The following is a 20,359-nucleotide window of genomic DNA, read 5'->3' on the forward strand; positions in this document are numbered from 1 at the left end:
AACTGTCATTACACGCAACCATTACGCACAGCTGTGCATAATTCATGACATGGACCTGAAAACCATCATTGGCAGTGATATCTCAGAAATGTAATCAATGATTAGTTTGTAGCGCTCATATCTAAACCGACTTTACAAGGTGTGTCACATCTAAGGATTAAATAAAAAGTTGACTAAAACTGACTCCTATGTAAATTAAAAGAATGATACATTAATCACACAAAAATAATAAAATAATCAGTGTTACCTTTATAAATGTGCCTTTGATTGGCATTTCACCAATTTCTTTGTAAAAGAAAAAAAAAATCACACAATCAGTGCACCTGTTTGTCAACCAAAACATTTTACTAAAAGACTCATCACATCACCTGGTCTGAAGCATGCGTGATGTAGGCACATTTTCACCGCACATTCTGTGTTTATAAATACCAGTTTATGTGTGAGAAATGGCGTATGCATGGTTTTTGTGCGTACACATGGTTTATGCATCTGGCCCCTGGTGTTGCACTCTCATATTGCAACATCAGTATGAGTTCAATACATTAATTAGTTCTACACCTTGTACTAAAAACCTGGTTTCTGTCTGCTACAGTTCGCTAAGCTCGGGGCTAATAGGCAGAGCGATTAGCAGGTGCATATCTGATTGCCTCAAAGAGCGTGGACTGCAGCTCATCTTTCAAACTAGGGATTTGCATTTGTTTTTTTTTTTTGTTTTTTTCTCTGCTCTGAACCATGGCGCATCCCAAGGGTGCATTTTAGAACACTGAGGCACACAGAGTGACAAATCACCATTTTCTCTTGTTTGTATGCATAATGGAACTCCAATTACTTAATGCTGATCTTATGCAAACCAGAAAAGCCTGCTTTCTTTAAGACACTGTGTTTCTGTCTCAAACTCTGTAAAGGAGGGCAGTAAAAAGACAGAATATGGAGCAAATAGGTGGAAGAAACTCCTCTCACATCCTCTTTTATCTCATCATGCTTAAAAGTTACAATTCCTCTCTGTGACTTCTTCATCATTTCCACTTTTATACACTTGCAGAAAATCTATTCTTTGATTAATCAGGAAGTCACATTGAGATCAAGATCTCATTTGCAAGTGAGACCTGAGTACAGAGTTAAAAAGTATATATATATATGACAATGGTAATGACATAGAAATAAATATAAAATAGTAATAAAATGGCAGAGATTTAAATATACTTTCATATAGACAACAACAATGACAAAATGCATTCTAAAATATCATTGGCATAGGTATAAAAAGGGTTAAAAATATAAGCATATTATGTAAAACAGTCCCACCTAAAATCAATAGAACCTCTAACCAAATTTCTGAATTGCCCTATTGATAACAGTGTGTCAAGTTTCAGTCTTTTTACAGAGTTTACAGAGTTTCAATTACTCTGTAATTTTTTCTAGAAAAATTGGGCAAAATATCTGAAGACTGTCTTTCCAAAATTAATATTTACTGCAGGAACATATAGTGTCAGCCAGTCCTGAGAACAGGTGTTAAAAGTAGAATGTCTTGAGTGCAGGAGTGATGATAAATAATGTGGTAGTTTTTGAAGTTGTCCTTTATAAATGAATAGATAAAAATCTCAGAAATTAATGGCGTGTGGCAAAGAACTGCAGAGGCACTGCATTCAACAGTAGTCAGCTTCTCTCTTTTGTGTTGATCACTATCACAGAATGAATGTTAAGTGAGATAAAATAGAAACAAATTTAAGTTGAATGCTCATAATATTTGCAATTAGATGCTTATAGCATATTTACCTATACTTACATTACTTACAAATACCTAATTATGTAAAAAGTTGAGATATGCCCACCATACAGTATTAAATTAGGCATATACTCTACAGTAGTTAACACAAGATTTTGGTTTAATCACAGACTGAACATACTGTACAATATAATCCCAGAAGATGTTGCCTCAATTTTTAGATTATCTTGAATATTTTCTATCACAATGATAGCAATGATATATGCATGATTACATGCTACCTCAGAGTCCACTTAACATCATAAAGGCACGGGCACAGTATTATTGGGTGGCTGGAATCCCAAATGAAAGAGGCAGTGATTATGATTGATTAATCATTTAGCCCTGGGGTGTCACATAGAGCTAATTTAGATAGCTTAATTAATATAAGATTAATTGCTTTTGCATACTCCAGTCAAGGTTAAAGTGTTATTTAATAATTTATATTTGAGAACACTCTACCTCAGTTGCTTTAATTTCCTCCAGTACTCAACTCATTCTGTCTGTCATTCACCTTTGTTGCAGCTCTCTTTGTGTGACACATTCAAGATATTCATTATTAAGGACTTTGCAGCCTTTGCAGGACTGTAAATGTCACAGTGTTTGCATCACATTCAACATGGTGATCATACTGTATGAGACCCTACTGAAGACCTCAATATGCAGATATCACTTGGTACAGAAATACATGTATCATGGAGAGTGAAAGCAGTCAGAAGATACTTTCTATTTTGCTGCTTATGCTTCTTCGCATCCTCAGTCCTCCATCCTCCAGTCTGTGACCTGGAAATCATCTAAAGTCAGCAATGATGGATGATGTTTCAGATCGAGGAGACTTCAGGGGGAGTTTATAGCGAGTTTACACAAGTCAAGTGTATCCTATGTGGGAGTTTTTTACTGGATGGTGACATCCCCTCAGTGGAAATCTATGTCTGCATTTCCAGACCACACACATTATAATGGGCTGACACAGCCTGTCCCATCTCACATGTGGACTGTAAAATGTTGACTTATTTTGCTCACATTCTGAGATCACAACTTCAGTTTACTTTAGAGCACTTGGTGGTATCCCATAATCTATTGAGCAACCACTACTTGTTTAATGGCGCGGCTCAGATGATCATTGTCAACTATTAAAGTCAGGAAATATCACACAGCAGCACTGTACTTATCCAGTATTTGTGTTCAGGTAGTTCTCAGTAACTGATGAGTGTGTCATATGAAATAGAGCACTGGAAAACACACTGGAAGCTTTAAATGACTGAATACAGTCATAAACTGCACATTTTGATCTTGTTAGCAGTCTATTGTTAATCACAGTGAGTTCCACTGTTGACTGTTAATGGACGTCTCTCTGTAGCTTAGTGACACATTTCAACATGTAGATCTTGGGTGTACTTGTTGATGAGGGACGCACAAATGCACCACCAGGAGGAGCATTTTCAGCTCCACAGAAGGACGCACCTTTTGATGGTTGCGTCCTTTGGATGAATCAGCCGCTGGATGCGGACACTGTGGTTAACTGGTCACTGCAGGTGTCCCTGGGTGCACTTTAGGACACTACCTATGATAACATCTGGGAGAATTATAAATGTGGATTTGTTTTTCATGGGCTTTGAACATCTCAACCTCCACAGTATGGTGTCCATTATAAATTTAATATGCTTTATTCTTTCATTGACTAAATGATTAATCATTTTGCTTGCAGAATAATTAATATAGTTCATACATATGATTTCACATGCTGTAAAACCCCCTGCCATGGCCTTTTCCGAACAGAATCAACTACACCTGCTGCATCTCCAATGTATCTCATGTTGTTGAGAAATAATTACAGCCGTGTCCAGCTGCGCAACTGACACAGGCTCAGCTACTCATTTAATGCCACAGGAGTTGTAAGAAAGAGCTTCTGTCAATAAACGTTAGGGCTTTTGAACCTGTGATCATCACACCGTTAAAGCAGAGCAGACAAATGAGAGTCTGGCTGATGCAACAGCCTGAAAACATTGGTGAAACTAACTCAGTGTCTCTCAAACGTCATGTTTCTGTATAAATGAAGTTCCACCACAACAGTAGGTGCACAGGTTGGACATTTCATGTTATGAAAACAGATCATTCATGTTCATACATCGGTGTGTGTTTTGTAATCTCCAAATAGATCTAATATATAGTCTCTATATTAGTATATTTAATCTGCAGCCTAACACATACTAAAATTATACTTTCCTATATAACACTAATGTAACACATGACAATATAATGCTAATATAACTGGATGTTTACATACAGAATTACATTTCAGTCAATCCCTGTCACTCACACCAATCCATAAATCACTGCTTTCTAAGAGGATAAATTCACCCAAATGACCCCCCACCCAAAACAATTTACTGGTATCTTACTGAATATATACAGACAGGTGACAAATTAAAGGAAAAACCGGTACAGGTCTGAATGCTTGACCCCTACATTTTGCTGGCATGGTTTGGGTCCACTTGTTCCCTTAGAGTGAAGGGTCACTGCAAATCAATACAAAGTTGTTCTGAGTGATCACCTTTATCCTATGATGAAACATTTCTATCCTGATGGGAGTGGTCTCTTCCGGGATGACAATGCCCCAATTCACAAGGGGTCACAATTTTTCACATTAAACTTTCACACTCACACACAAAATAACTAACTAAATACTATGCATGGAAACTGTTATTCACCAATTTACTTAACAGCTTCCTACATTTTTACAGTGGGATGCTATCACAGAGATGGATGAACAGAACAGACCTATCCACACCTTCCAGGTTTGCCATGTAATGGAGCCAAACCAGAACAACTGGCTGCGGTCTGGATGGATCCAGCGACAGGCTGCTCAGAGGGTCTGAACCACATTACACTACCAGTACTTCCTCAGACACAAATGACAAATGACTAGTGGAAGTTGAAAATATGAACTCATTTGAGGGAAGGTGATCATCTAAGTAACTTATCAGGAATAAAACAATAACATCAGGCATCTAAAGTAACAAAAAATATGACTTATTCCAACAGTGAGGACGTGATATTCATTAAAGTCAATACAACCCATGTTAAATCAAAGATGGCACACGGTTTCCTCCTTCCTGGAGAGCAGCTCATTACACTGAAACTGAGCTGTATCTGTTACTATATATGTTAAAACACCAAAGTCAAAGTTCAAAGATGGCTAGGCCGATGCCAAAGATTTTACAAATGACCTGCTTGTGCAGTTTAAAATAGCAGAAATCATTGTATTTCATCAAACAGATGTTGTCTTTTATCCTTTCGTTTTCACTATTACTTTCTTATTCTCTTAACTTTTGTACAGTCTTCTTTTATGTTTGTATAATTAATTTCAAGAATTTGATGTTTGCACCTACTTGATTTTCAAATCATATCTAAGCAATAAGCTGTACGAATAAAGTTTAGGATTTTTATAGATATAACATTATTTATATCTCTAATAGCCTTCTGACCAAAGATTCTAATTTACTTCCTTTTAGGCAATATGTAGAGACGTTCTGTTAAATTTTTAATATCCCTGCTTTATGAAATAGGATTTGAAGTGAGCGTATAGTTATTTTTTATCATCTATTTATTTATATTTTAACTCAGGTATACGTGGAGCTGCGTTTCACACTGAGAGACTGCAACTCCATTCCTTGGGTGTCTGGCACATGTAAGGAAACCTTCAACCTCTTCTACCTGCAGACAGATGAACCTCTCCCTGCAGCGACGCGCTTCCGGCCTACTGACTATGCAAAGGTCGGTATAAGATCCAAATGAAAAAAAATGTATGAAACTGGTATCAATTAGTAGCACTAGACTGTGCTAATAAAATGTTTCTGATTTTAGGTTGACACCATAGCAGCAGATGAGAGTTTTACGCAGACAGATCTAGGTGATCGTGTTCTTCGCCTCAATACTGAGGTCAGGGAGGTGGGGCCGGTGACACAGAAAGGTTTCTACTTGGCCTTCCAGGATGTGGGAGCTTGTATTGCTCTTGTGTCTGTCAAGGTCAGTGAACAGGGTGGTGTGACTTATATCCGCATGAAACACTCCCATGAACTGTGTTTTTGCTTTGAGCTGTTTGTTATTGTGCTGTTAAATGTTTTAATTGTGACCTGCTGAAGGGACTGCATGATGATAATTAGCTACAAGCTAACTCTGATACAGTACATCAAATTTATGTCTAACACTATACATGGTCCCTTACAAATTAAAAAAAAAAAAAAAAACTTGTCAGTTTAATTTCTTTCACAAGACTGGCAGCTCTTCAACGTCCTACTTTACTGTTTTGCATAAGGTGTTCTACAAGCGCTGCCCTTCAACTCTACGGAACCTGGCGGCGTTTCCCGACACCGTGCCACATATGGACTCCTCCTCTCTGGTGGAAGTTAGGGGTGCCTGTGTGGAGAACGCAGAAGAGAGGGACACACCCAAATTGTACTGTGGTGCTGATGGGGACTGGCTGGTACCACTGGGCCGCTGCGTCTGTAGTATTGGCCACGAGGAGATGGATGGCTACTGCCGGGGTGAGAAGTAGTTTTGTATGTTTTTTGTGCGTGTGCGTGTGTGTGCGTGTGTGTGTGTGTGTGTGTGTGTGTGTGTGTGTGTGCAAAATCTTAGAATATACAGAGTCACCAACAGCGTACTAAAGCTGCAGATGCAAACACATTTTGTAAGTAACAGAGAGCAATAATAGAGGAGAGAAGAGAAAAGAAAAGGGGAAGAGAAGAGCAGAGAAGAAAAGACATTGCATCACATTAACAGATCTCACGGGCTTTCCCCCATCATCTGCAAGAACTTGAGTTTACTGAACTGCGATGCCCTCCTCTCATTCTCAGATCCTGCATTCTTGTCTGATCCTTTCCATCCACATCTCTTTTCATCTCTTTTCAGCTCCGCCTCCCCTCATCATCCTCTCTTGTCCTCCTTATTTACTCTCCACTTATTCCCCCTTCCTTCTCTTCCTTGTCTATTTCCTCTGTTTATTCCTCTCTTTTCATTCTCACTATTGCTGTCTCTCATCCTTTTATACTATGAGATCTTACAACAATGTGAAGAGATTAGCTTATGTCACCCTGAGTTTCCTGACATTTCAAAATCATTACTTTTGTTCTCATGAGGACCTATCTGGACTCTGTCAATTATGTTCTTCAAATGGGAAAGTAATTTCTTGTAATATCAAGCTGTTTTCAGTTTACTGGTATTTACATGCCTGCTTTTTCCTTGATAAATACAACACTAGCAGATATGTGAAAACATTCATCCACATTCATTTTTGGGATGCTTCCATTCTAATTATTCATGTCAGCATTGCCTAAATGTGCCCAATTGTCAGAAAAACAGATTAAGGAAGAGTTAGAGAAACTGTTGAGTTGCTCCAGATAGTCTTTGGCCTGGTTTCTTAATTATACTGTGCCGACAGACTGGGGACTAGCTGGCTAATCGCAGTCATTTGTTAGTTTCACTGCTAATTTAGCCTGCATCTCGTCTTTTCTGAAAAAACTCCCCCAACTCTTTCTTTCATTCATGAGGCAGGTGCTAAATTAACCTACACTGCATAATTACAATTGAAGTGCACCCACTGTTACTTGCTACATTTTGCAGACTTAGGGCGTGTGTCCATATAGCATTTTTCTCCTGCAGAAAAACACTGGCAGGGTGCCGGGGAGCACTTGCATGAAGCATGAACGCTGCACATGGGTTTTGTTACTATGGCATCCACTCTTCTTCTCCTTCTCAGCCTTTCTCTCTTTCTTATACTTGCCCCTCAAGTATTTCCATTTTGATTGGCAGCATTCACCTATAATCAGATAAGTGACAACATCTAAAAGGATGCAGATTGACATTAGCTAGGTACCTTACTTCCCAACAGAAGATTGACTATACAACTAACAACAAGCTTACAATGCATAGGGTGATAAAAGGACAACACTCACCAGCAACAATCGTGCAGTTTCTTTTTTCTTTCTTAGTTTCTGTCTAACATATCAAAAAACTCAGGATAGCCAGACATCACCATAACAAGCTTCTCCTCCATTTTCTTGGTTACCAGGGTGATGAGTCCCACCCCATCTAATATATGATTGGTTGCCTGAAAAGGAGCGACAGTGATGACACCAGCACCTTTCTGAAAAGTTCAGTGCTCTGAAAAAAGACACTGTGTGCAGCCTTTTTTCTCTAGGTGGCCGCATGCTGCCACATACGCTTTCTCCTTGTAGGTTTCCAATGAATGAAGGTTTAGCCCAATGTTCTCTTCATCGGCAAGTTGTCTTCATCCAAGTCCATATCTTGAAATCCTTGCACTCTTTCCTCTTCAGCAATTGAGCTGAGTTACTCCAAGCTGTTTCACCTACATGCTCCTCAAGTCAGCGCAAAGGATAATTGCTGTGTCCTCAACAGTAGCTGACTTAAGACAGTTGTCAACATAAAATCTTTCCTTGACTGTTTTGGCAGCTTGATGTTAACACCATCTTTGGCACAACATCGGATGTCCAACCAACATATTGTGTTCAACAAGCTCCTGGAGGCCACCAGAGAAACCTGAGGAGATCTGTGTCTTCATTGCTGACTCTGACCTGGTGGAACATGGCCTCCACATCAACCACCATGGTCTCTTGTCAGAACCGCACAAGGACCCCCACTAGTGAGCTTATTAGGTCCAGTCCCTGCAGGAGCTGTTCAGCGATGTTCCTTGAAAGCTTGCTCCACATGCAGTTTTTGCTTGACTGGATGTCCGACTTCGTGATGAGGCAGATACCATGTCCGCCCCTCAGTTGGCTCGTGTTCAGCACTGTGGAGTTTCACCACATCTCTAGAGAATCTTTTCCGTAAATTCAACATACGTTGCTCCATGACTGATCTTTTGTTCGGCATGCAAAATGACTTGTTCCTTGCCGGAAGGCAAACACTGTAATGACCATCCACAAGTTTTGAGGTTTAAGACATCATGTTAATGAACTGATGATCATCCTTGGACATTTCGGTGTCTTCTTTTTGTCCAGCATCAGGAAAGTCCTGCTTGAACTGCAGTTGCCAGAGCTCTTTTGTTCATTTGTTTGTTGTGATTTGTTGTGAATACTTTCTTTATTTGAGTGTCCCTGAACTAGTGGCGGCTTCTTTTATGTTTCCATAGAGTGGGTGTAATAAATACCTAACTTACATGTTGACAAAGTCATCAAAATCCTTGAACAATGAATGAAGACTTAGCTTGACACTCCAATGATTCCCCTCGTCCTTATCCACACCAAAAAAATCCACAGGACCACTCAGTAAAGTTGAACTGTTTATTTTGACACAAAAAATTAACAGAACAATTGTCCATTTCCAAGGTTATCAAATTACTGAATGAAATTCAAGCAAGAATCATTAATGAGAAAAAACAAAGAAAGAGGTCAAAAAACTGGATGGGTCCATTTGCCTCTTGCCTGACTGCCTTGAGATTACAAACTCTCGTCTCTTGAGAATATCCAAAAACAAGTAAAGGTGCACAGTTACTATAAAGCAACAATGATAATCACCTCTTCCCATAAATGAGATTTTATGCATTTTAAATTATCTACACACATTTGATTTCTTGCTCATTTTAAGTGCAAGGACTCAAACAATTAACTTATCACATTACTGCAAATATAAACCATAAATACATCAACCTCTAAAATACTGTAAATATTCCTTCTAAATTAATGAACCATGTAAAGTACTGTTATTTTATGCATGAACTTAAATTATTGCATGCTAATCAGTCAAGCATCAATAAACTGCTTTTAGGCTCCTACACTCCTCATTGGGAACAATTGGAAAAAAAGATGCTGGTGCTCTAAAAAACACTATATAGACACAAGCCCTTACAGAAGTCTCAGTTGGTTGGGGTGAAATTCATGTACTACCCTTGTGGTGATGCAGTAACTCAGGTTATTACAAAGAGAACTCCAGCAGTCATTAGTATAGCTGATATGTAGGACAGGCTGTAATATCTTCTTCATTTGCTCCCAGGGTGTAATTTTTCTTTTTATCTGCTTCTCTTTTATCTACTTTTTATTTATCTTTTCTCTCGCTCACTCTCTATCTCAAATATGTAGTTAAACAACACAGAAGCCTGTCAGGAGAGATTACAGATGAGACGGCAGTTTAGGAGCAGCACTCTCATGGTGTCCCTCATATATAGGGTATACTATGTCCTACATCTATACACCCTATTCATCCCCTTTGGCTGACAATAGTTGCTAGCTCTCATTTGTACTGTAGTTGCAACAGTGTCAGGGGGATCTTGACAGCCACTGCAATGAATAGGTCAGTAACTCATGTGGCATTAACCCACTTGGAACTGAAAATGATGTGTGTCTGTTTGTTGGTGAGCATAGATGGTAATCATACCTACTGTACACAGTATTCTCATACCAACAAACTCAAGTTGACAAGCAGACATCCCAAGTTTACAGTAGGAACGTACAATATAAAATCCTCTATTTTAATGTACATTGTGATATAATCCATTTTCTGATAAATCAATTATTTATGGATGAAATAACTAGACATAAATGTCTGTTTTCAGATAATCCTGTAAATTAAACACCAATCACCAAACACCAAAGATATACATTACTGCTTATTGATTTGCAACATAACCCAATACCCACAATGCTCTAAGAGATATTAAAAGGACAGCTACCTTGGTATACGGTATGGCAAAATCTCTGACGGTTTACAAATTCATATCATTGTCCTATCACCCCACTAACAGGGCTGACTTCAGTGAGATTTGAGGATGTTTTAGGGTGATTTGTACCACTGACACAATAGTCTCACTGACATTTTACACAAACATTTAAATAATTACTCCAGTACTCATATGATCAGGTACGATTGCCACACTTGAATTTGTGATTACTGGCTATTAACTCCCTAAAACTACTGGGATTTGTAATGACAGTATTGACAATAACAGTACACATGCAGCTCCTTGCAGAGAGCACAGAGTCACCAGATAAAGATGAACTTTTTGACTATAGGGGAATTGTAACACAGCAATTCTAAGCATTTGAATGCTGTACAATAATACTGTATGTGAATATGCATACTGTAAAGCATTTCCAGAAATGCTGTATTACACAAAAATATAAATATTGCTTCTTTTAAATACCAGTTTTCTGTTATTAATAATCACAATCACTTACTGATTACTAAGCAGCTATCGTGGCATAGAGGTAAATATATTTTCCTCTTGGACATATACAGGGCTGCAACAAAGGATTATTTACATTATCGATTGATCTGCCAGTTAGTCTCTTGATTCATTAATTAATTGCTTGGTCTATACAATGTCAGAAAATAGGGAAAAAATTCCTATCACAATTTACGAAACCCCAAGGTGATATCTTCAAATAGTTTTGTTCGACCAACAGCCCAAAACCTAAAGATATTTAGTTTTAGATCACATAAGGCAAAAAAAAAAGCAGAAAATGCTCACAAGTGAGAGGCTCAAACCAGTGAATGTTTGTTTTTAATGTTTGCTGTTTAGTTTTCTGTCAGTAAACAGAAATTATTAATTGACTCATCATTTCAGCCCTAAACATATATAATATTGAACTAGCTACCGACTAAAAACTGGTAAATTAGTATCTTCAACAGAAAACAGAACAGCAGCAATAAATTCACAAGTTCAGCAACAACATCCTTCTTAAAGCAGTCCACATTCAGTACTCCCACTTGGAATACAAACAACTACAGATAAATGTAATGAAGCACAATCATAATTTAAATGAGTTAAAAACTCAGATCACTTACGCATGGGCAACTGCCATCATTGCATTAATGGTAATTAATCAGAGTGCAGCAGAGGCTTGTGATACAGAGCTGTACACAATTACCTACGTGGTTGGTGTACCCATACTTACAAGAGTGACCAATCTGTAGCAAATAAAACTTGGAACTGTTAGACATTTTCATTTTTGACAGAGCTAAACTAGTTTTCCCCCTGCATCCAGTCTTTGTGTAGACTAAACATTTCCCAGAGTTATCTCTGCACTGGACGCACAGACATGAATCTGATATCGATCTTATCATCTGACCAAAGGCAAACAAGCATATTTCCCAAAATGGCCGTTCCTTTAAGATTCACCCTTTTCTGAAATACTGTTGTAGCATCCTGAGCAAAGGAAACCAGAGATACTGCTGTGCTGTGTTGTTTTGTTGTGCAGTAGTTATTGCTGGGTTCAGAAATGACATTTTATCTATCTATCTAAAGCATATTCAGCTGTTGAATTCTCAAATGGCATCGTTGAACTCAATAACTTCAGGTTAGAAGAGGCGATCCGTTGTAAGAACGCATTGTTGCCTTGTAATTAATGATTTATGGCCAATTATTTACTCTCATCAATAATTTCCATAGGTCTTGCAGAGCAGAGCTCATGCTCTGATTAAGATGTACACTTTGCAAGTAGTTGCAGGAAGTTTAGGCATGAACTTGCGATGACTTCTGCTTTCTCCTCGTTTTCATTTTGGAACACTGCTTCAAAGGGTACTGTGATCAAAGCTGTCTGAGAGGCAGCATGGGGAAAGAGCAAAAGAGGGGGAGAGAGCGAGAGAGACAGAGAGAGAGATGGAGAAAGAGAGAGAGAGAGAGAGAGAGAGAGAGAGAATGAGAGAATAGGGAAAACCCCAGCGCTCCCAAATATGAGCACAGCTTCGCGCTAACACGTCCATCTTTCCCTCCCAGCTGCCTAAACAAAGGCATCAGCGCTTATCAAACCCTGCTTTCCACCCCGATAGCATTCTGCCAGACTGTTTTGACATCTCAATCGAGTGCTTTTATTATTCTATTCCTTTCATTCAGTGTCAGCCACAAGAGGATTACTCAGAGATAGGCTGGTTATATCATGACCTAGATAAGGCAACATCATAGTGCTAATGCTATTTGTTCCACATCCTTTCGTCACGCCATCATATTCAAAAGGAAGCACTGAGCTGGGGGGAAGCTAATAGAGATGTCTTTTGGAATTTGGTTTGAATCAGAATAAAGATGCAGACAAGACCAAAAAACCCACCAGAAGGCTAAGTGATTACAGTCAATAGTTGAAAAAAATCTTCTATATTCAAATATTTTGGTTTCAACAAAACCTTTTGAATGTCAGTTTTTGCAGCTAACAGCGCATGTACTATTTCTTAGAGCTGATATCAACCAAGCACAAATAATTTCTTCTTATTAGGCTACTTGAATGGTGAAGAAGCAAATTAACAGAGATTTTTCGAGTCCCACAATGAAGTTGGTCAGTTTGTTTTTTTCCTTTTTCTTTTTTCCGTAACCACTCCATGTTCTCCAGAAATTGACCATACTTAGCTTGCTCACTGACGACCTCTGGTGTCTCAAGACTCAGGATTGATTTGGCTAGAAAACTACAAACCCATGACCTCAAATTCAGGCAAAGTGGAATGGGAAATGCGGAAATCAATACATTCTCTTAACTGTATCTGAGCCACTGTGCCCGTCTCCTGTCCATTAAGGACTGTGTTTACTCTGGCCTCTAACGCAGCTCACCCAGACTACAGCATCACTCATTCTCTGTGAACTTCCAATCTGCATATCAAAGCTGAGAGACCAGGGTAAACACAGTCTCTGGCTCCATCTGTTTCTGACAACGTAAAGCCAAGAGAAAACTTCCAACTCTACGCACCCAAACAACTCAAAATCTCTTAGCAGGCATGTCATTACATTCCTGCAAATGCGCAGGTGATGCACTTTATTTGACCGAGCCTCTATAGTTGATCTATTGAAACTTATATCTCCATCACTCTTAAGTGTTGCTCCTAACCTGAGGTCAGTGTTTAATCAGTGCATGGTGTTTTACTAACAATGGATCAAATGACTATGTAATTTGAAAGGGCTTGCTTGTGGTGACAAATCCAGAGAATTATCACCTGACTCTGCAATTCTCCTCAGCTCTACAGAGCTAAATAGCATCTTTCAGCTAATTGTTTTGGTTTTCTGGCTTGCAACTTTACTGTTTTGATTCACTCACAATGCTCTCATCAACTCATAATTTCCAGCAGGCAGCTGCATTCAGCAAAAAAGCTCTAAAAATCTGCTGCACACTACCTGCCCACTACCAAATGGCAGACAGGTAGCTACTAGCTGATGGAATGGAGCAGTTAGCATCTAAAAAGCCAGATATGTCACTCAGGAGTTGACCAAACCAAAACAGAGCAAAAAGAGTTCATATTTTTCTGACATTTCACAGGTGGACACAAACATGACTCCAAATAAATGCTGATGTTGCTCCATGTCTAATGGAAGTGTAAGAAGCCAACTGTTTTACTAAAATGTTTGCCAAATAAATTTTATAAGGTGATAGATAAGGGGACTGCCCATTGGCCCAAAGCCCCATCATTCCAAAACCCCAATAGTTCAAAAAATGTCCGAACATTTAATATAATTTGGTTTTAGCTCCATGTAAAGTAAATAAACCTGATGTTTCCCAGATAATGCCTTAACAACACAGTTTACACATTTTTATAACTGTTGATTTATTCAATCAGAGTTCTACTGAGTGAAATATGATGCCAAAGTTAGCAGAAGACCTCAATAATACATAAAAAGTCTGTTTTATAAGGTAATAAACATGATCAGTGTCTAATAATCAATGACACACTGCCATTATTTATGGTTAGGCGTTCCAATTAGACTACCTGTCGTCTTTTGCCCTTAATATCTTAGTGTATTTTGACATGCTTGTCAAGAAATAATTATGTTTTATGGTGTGACAGCACTGTGGTTGAGGTCTAGTTAGGTTTAGGTACAGAAACCACTTGGTCAGGGTTAGGGAAAGATCATGGTTTGGTTTAAAATCACTTGCACGTCAAGGGAGAGTGTGTATTTTCGGAGCAACGGGCCTTTGAAACAGTGGGCTTTTGTTTTTGGGATAACGGGCTGTCAGACTATGGGCTTTTGGTCCAATGGGAAGTTTTTCGAACTATTGGGTTTTCGGAATAATGGGCCATCGGACCAATGTCATTGCACCATAGATAATATGTCAGTGTTGTGTGGACAGCTTGTTGTGCTTCCCCCATGTGGCTAAAAAATGTATCAATGCAGATTTAAAGGGAACATATCATGCACATTTACATGTCTATATTTTTAATCTGGGGTTCAAGTGGAATATCTTTGCATGATTTACAGTTGAAAAAATTTATCTTATAATGACCTTTATGCAGCCCCTCAGTTCAGCCTCTGTCTGAAACAGGCTATTTTAGTTCCTGTCTCTGTTAAGCCTCCCAGAGAGCCCAATCTGTTCTGTTTGGTTAGCTTCTGGAAGACTTCCGGCCACTTGGGAGACTACGTCAACAAACCATGAAACAAACTATAGTAGTAGGATTTTATTACTTTTTCTCGTCCTTCACTTGAAATGTCAACATCTAAAATATATCCGTACATGTTCGCGCCTGAATCTGAGCCAAAATATCAGTGGACAACGCAAACAACACATGGAGAAACCTTAGTGACAACATTTGCAACCAAGGCTACGGAACAGACGACTGTTTATGGGCATGTGTTCTTTTCTTCCTTGCCAAGAGAAGAAAAAGACATCACAAATGAAGCGTTCAGAGCAGGTTGAAGCCTGGGCTTCAACCTTTGAAACTTTGACCATGTTTGACATAGATATCCAACATAACAGTATATAAATATCAGAAAAAGCATAATGTTTCCCATTTAAGTGATCAGAATTAAATATTAGTCACTTGCTGTGAACTAGGCTGTGATTTTTAATGAAATAACCACTGCTAAATCAGATTAAAAAGAGTCAAAGAGGATGTTTGGCTTGGGATGGATATCTAGCACATCAGTGATGTCAGTGTCTTCAAGGAAACTACTAAACTATTCAATGGTGAAGAAAATATGCATTATTGTTATATGTTTTGTGATGTTTTGTGTGTGCAGCAGTATTGGTTTGTATTGGAAATACATGTTTTGTGCCAGTACTGTTCCTTTCATGAATAACAATGCCTTTCATGGCAAAAAGCCAAACAACTGATAAATTGGATCTCATTATGTGTCTGTGTCTGTGCATGTGTAAGGGAGACATTTTCAAACTTTTTTGATGGAAATAGTGGTATGAGTATTGTAATTGCTTTCTGAAGGTGATCTCAGCAGCTTATACCAGAGAGCAGGGAGCAGCTGGAAATTCAAATGAATCTGTGTGTTTGTTGCCTTTGGCAGGAGCTCAGCATAGGAGGAAAGTAATATCCAAGTGAATGAGGTGTCTCAAAATTGGAAGCTGGGTAACAAATTACTCTTCTCATTAGGAGCTAAAGCAGCAACTTGATTTTGGCGAGGATTTCTGTCTGTGTGTCAATCTTTAGTCTCATCACTTTTCCATATCTGTTTACTCAATTATGTCTACCTACTTATGCAGATAGTTTTTTCCTTGTGTCTCTTTCCTTCTTGTATGTTTTATTTTCAGTCCACCTTGCATATCTACAGAGCCCGGGAGGGGCCATGAAGAAAAAAAAAAACAAATTTGTGCTTTAGTAATTTTTGCCCTCAGTTAAGTAATTTGCGCTCTCGATTTAGTAATTCATGCTCTTGAGTGATTAATTTGTGCTGTCGATTTAATCATTTGTGCTCTCGATGTAACTATTTTGACAGTCAGCCGGGAGAAGAAAGTGATGAAGAAGAAGTACTGATCCAAGCCAAGCTTGATCCAAGGCAGCCAGGAAGCGCTCCACAGCCGTGGATGTACTACGAGAATATAATACACAATCTAGACATATATGTTTGCATGTTCTCCCTGTGTCTGCGTGAGTTCTCTCCGGCTTCTTCCCACAGACCAAAAACATCCAGGTTAGGTTAATTGGCAGCTCTAAATTGCCCAAAGGTGTAAATGTGAGTGCGAATGGTTGTTTGTCTCTATATGTCAGCCCTATGATTGACTGGCAACCTGTCCAGGGTGTACCCTGCATCTTGCCCAATGTCAGCTGGGAGGGAGGGATGGATGGATGGATGGATGGATGGATGGATGGATGGATGGATGGAAGGAAGGAAGAAAGGGAGGAACCTTGAAGCTGAGTTTTTATGAACTGGATGACATCCGCAGGGATATGAAAGTATTTACGGCAGAAAACTGTTATCCTGTATTCTACACTCTGCAAAGGATCTCAGAAATAACACAGTGATGTGCTTAAAGTATATCCACATATCTTAGTCTAAGATCAAAATAAAACCTTATTAAATCCAACACATCCACAGTGAGGGTGTACGCCAGACAAGAGAATGGCATGAGGGTGAAATCCATTAAATCGAGAGCACGAATTATTAAATGGAGAGCACAGATTACTAAATGGAAAGCACAAATTACTTGGTTTTTTTATCCATGGCCACTCCTGGGCTCCGAATATATCATCTCTTTCAAAATTTTAATTCTCTCTCCCATTCATAACTTTGATCACTGCTTTTCCAAAACATAGCGGGATATACAAGCACTAAGAAACATCCAATTGCAAACTTAAAGCAATAGTTGACATTTTGGGAAAAACACTTATTTGCGTTTATGCTGAGAGTTTGATGAGACGATCAACATCACTTTCATGACTGGACAGTAAATGTGAAGCTACAGCCAGGCTGGTTAACTTAGCTTAGCACAAAGACTCCAAACAGAGGGAGCCTGGCCCCAGCCAGAGATAGCAAAATCCACCTACCAGCATCCTAAAGCTCACTAAGTAACGTGCCATATCTTGTTTGTTTAATCTGTAAACCTAAGTAAACGACAAGTGAGTTGCGGCTATGACAATTTCTTGGCTGGGCACAGTAACTTTCTGGAGCCTCCGCTAGTTGCCTGGCAACCTCATGGTGATGACAAGACACCATCAGGAGCATACTGCGAAGTTACAGAGGTGTCCTAACATACAATTCACAGAAACTTGTGAGCCATTAAAAAAAAAGTATTTTCCATTTCCATGGTATAAGCTTATGTAATACAAATTCAGATTGCTGGGAAAAACAGATGAGTCTTGCTCCACTCTTTCATATTGATTGATCACTGGTTAATCAAACCATTTTCAGCTAGTTCGATCTCTGTGTACAATGGGAACAAGCAGAAATATATTCATAACAGTCCAATTTGTTTTTGTTCAAAATAATATTCCAGGCTGGCATCACAGACCGCACTTCTACACGTCTCTAGCAATGAATTATTAGCAAAGATTGAAACAAGTGAGCTGAATCGTGCAACTATAATACTCTGACAAGTTTCTAGCCTCAGGTAGACTCAAGTAACAGCAGTTTAGCCTAGGAAGTCTGAAACTCATTCAACAGTCACTCTCCCAGGGGTCTCCCAAGCAAACATACAGTGCATAAGGACACTAGAGATACAGTTGGTCTGCATTAGAATCTATTAGATTTGGTATACTTACAATTAAAAGCTCCACCACTGCATGACTGTGTGACATACTATGAAACTTCACTGTAGAATAAAAAGGCCTAATAACAGCGGAATTATCGTGGTGATGTTTCTTGATGGAGGCAATAATGCATTAGACAATAAAAGGCTTATGTAATATGGACTGTTACTGATGAGTTGAGGAAGATAAAATTTTGAGATGGCTCACCACAGTGTCTTTCTAGCTCTAACTGGGGGGAAAATATTAGAATGCTAAAATCATTAAAATCATAATAAACCTTCTGGCTGTCTGCCGTGAAGTCTTGATTGAATCTCCCTACCTTACCTTATCTTTTTTGCTCTCTGCATTGTCTGTCTTATATTGCATATTTATTTGCTAATTTTGAAATTATTACACCATCCACACACATATATTCGGACACACATCACTCTGCAGTGAAATGAATCCCAGAATATTAAAAAATAATTAAATAACTTCACTATTAGTGCTAAATCTTTCTCTGCTGACATAGGTCTGGGAAGAAGGAGCCAATCTGCAATGGTTTTGGCATCTTCTGATAAGCTTTAAGGAAAAAGCGAAGGAGAGGAAAGCGGGAGGAGAGACGGGAAAAGGAAAAATATTGGAAGAAAGATGAGAAAATCAAGAAAAGATGAAAATTGTGGCAGAGCAAAACAGTTGGAGGAAAACTGGAGAGATAAGGAAGGAGAGCTGGTTGAACTAATATAAAAAAAAAAGAAAAAAGAAATGGGAAAATGGAACGGGAGAGAACTGGAGGAAGTAATGAGGTAGGAAAGTAAACCGGGGTATGGCTGGAAAACCGAAGAATTCTTAGGTCAGCAGAATGGACCATATAGTAAGTGGATGGAGGTTTTAGACTGTAAGCAGGCTATAATTGCATTTTTATAATACATTATTTGTATGTTAATAGCTTGATTTTTTTTTTACCTGCATTAGAAACAATACAACATCTGAATCAGGTTTATTGCCAAGTAGGTTTGCACATACAAGGAATTTGCCTTGGTGTCATTGTGGTACGTAACGGTAAAAAAATATAATAATAATAATGATAACAATAATAATAATACTATAATACCATGTTAGATAAAGATCACAGATGTGCAAATATGAGATTATGGGGTGTTACATTAATATAACATGTAATGTCCATTGGGGGGGTAGAGTCCCTGTCAGTGGGGGTCCCAAGCCTTGTTGACGAGGCCGGCTGCAAATGGGAAGAAATTATTTTTGTGACGTGATTTTTTGGTCTTGACAGACCCCAGCCTCTTGCCGGAGGGGAGCGTTTCAAAAAGTTTATATACAGGGTGGGCGGGGTCGGCCATGATCTACTGGGGGGATGGCAGATTGCAGCCGACCACCTTTTCAGCACAGCAGATGATACGCTGCAGTCTGCCCTTGTTCTTGGCAGTTGCAGCAGCGTACCAGATGGTGATGGAGGAGGTGAGGATGGACTCAATGATGGTGGTGTAGAAGTGCGCCATCACTGACTTTGGCAGGTTGACCATCTTCAGCTGCCACAGGAAGTAAATCCTCTGCTGAGCCTTCTTGGTGAGGGAGCTGATGTTCTGCTTCCACTTGAGGTCCTGGCTAATGATGGTTCCCAGGAAGCAGAAGGATTTCACAGTGTCGACAGGAGTCACACAAGGTGACGGGGGTGGGTGGAGCTGCGTTCCCTCTGAAATCCACAACCATCTCCACTATCTTTAGAACGTTGAGCTCCAAGTTGTTTTGTCCGCACCAAGGGGGCCTCAGAGGTGAGCAGTTGTGGAGAGGCCCGGGCCTACTATGGCATGGTCACAGTGACCCAATGCAGCGCATGGGACGGTGTGATATACACTGTTGACTGTAGTGTAACAGTGATCTAAAGTGTTCCCCTTCTCTGGTTGGGCATATAATCAGCTGATGGTATTTAGGGAGTTCATGGCTGAGATTCCCTTTGTTAAAGTTTCCAAGGACAATAACAAAAGAGTTTGCATTTGTCAACTCCACACATAGTATCTGGTCGACGAGCATGTGCTGCGCCTCCTGAGTTTACAGTTGATGAAAAGAGTTTCCATAACAGGAGAATAGTACTGCAGAAATACTGTCACATCTTTATACCAGCCACTGTTAGTATAAAAACAAATACCTCCACCTTTCGTTTTGCCAGATAGGTCTGTGTCATGA

At 39.2% G+C, this 20,359-nt stretch overlaps 1 protein-coding gene across 1 annotated transcript in view; it reads left to right on the forward strand.

Annotated features, from left to right (window-relative positions):
• epha6 (eph receptor A6) overlaps window positions 1–20,359 on the forward strand; it is a 63,162-nt gene that overhangs the window by 15,847 nt on the left and 26,956 nt on the right. Inside the window, exons 3-6 of the mRNA XM_042416717.1 lie at window positions 4,510–4,638; window positions 5,393–5,542; window positions 5,633–5,794; window positions 6,084–6,312. Of these exons, the coding sequence (XP_042272651.1) occupies window positions 4,510–4,638; window positions 5,393–5,542; window positions 5,633–5,794; window positions 6,084–6,312 (670 nt within the window). The remainder of the gene's footprint in view (window positions 1–4,509; window positions 4,639–5,392; window positions 5,543–5,632; window positions 5,795–6,083; window positions 6,313–20,359) is intronic.

This window comes from Thunnus maccoyii, chromosome 1, assembly GCF_910596095.1.
Source record: "Thunnus maccoyii chromosome 1, fThuMac1.1, whole genome shotgun sequence".
Lineage (NCBI taxonomy): Eukaryota > Metazoa > Chordata > Actinopteri > Scombriformes > Scombridae > Thunnus > Thunnus maccoyii.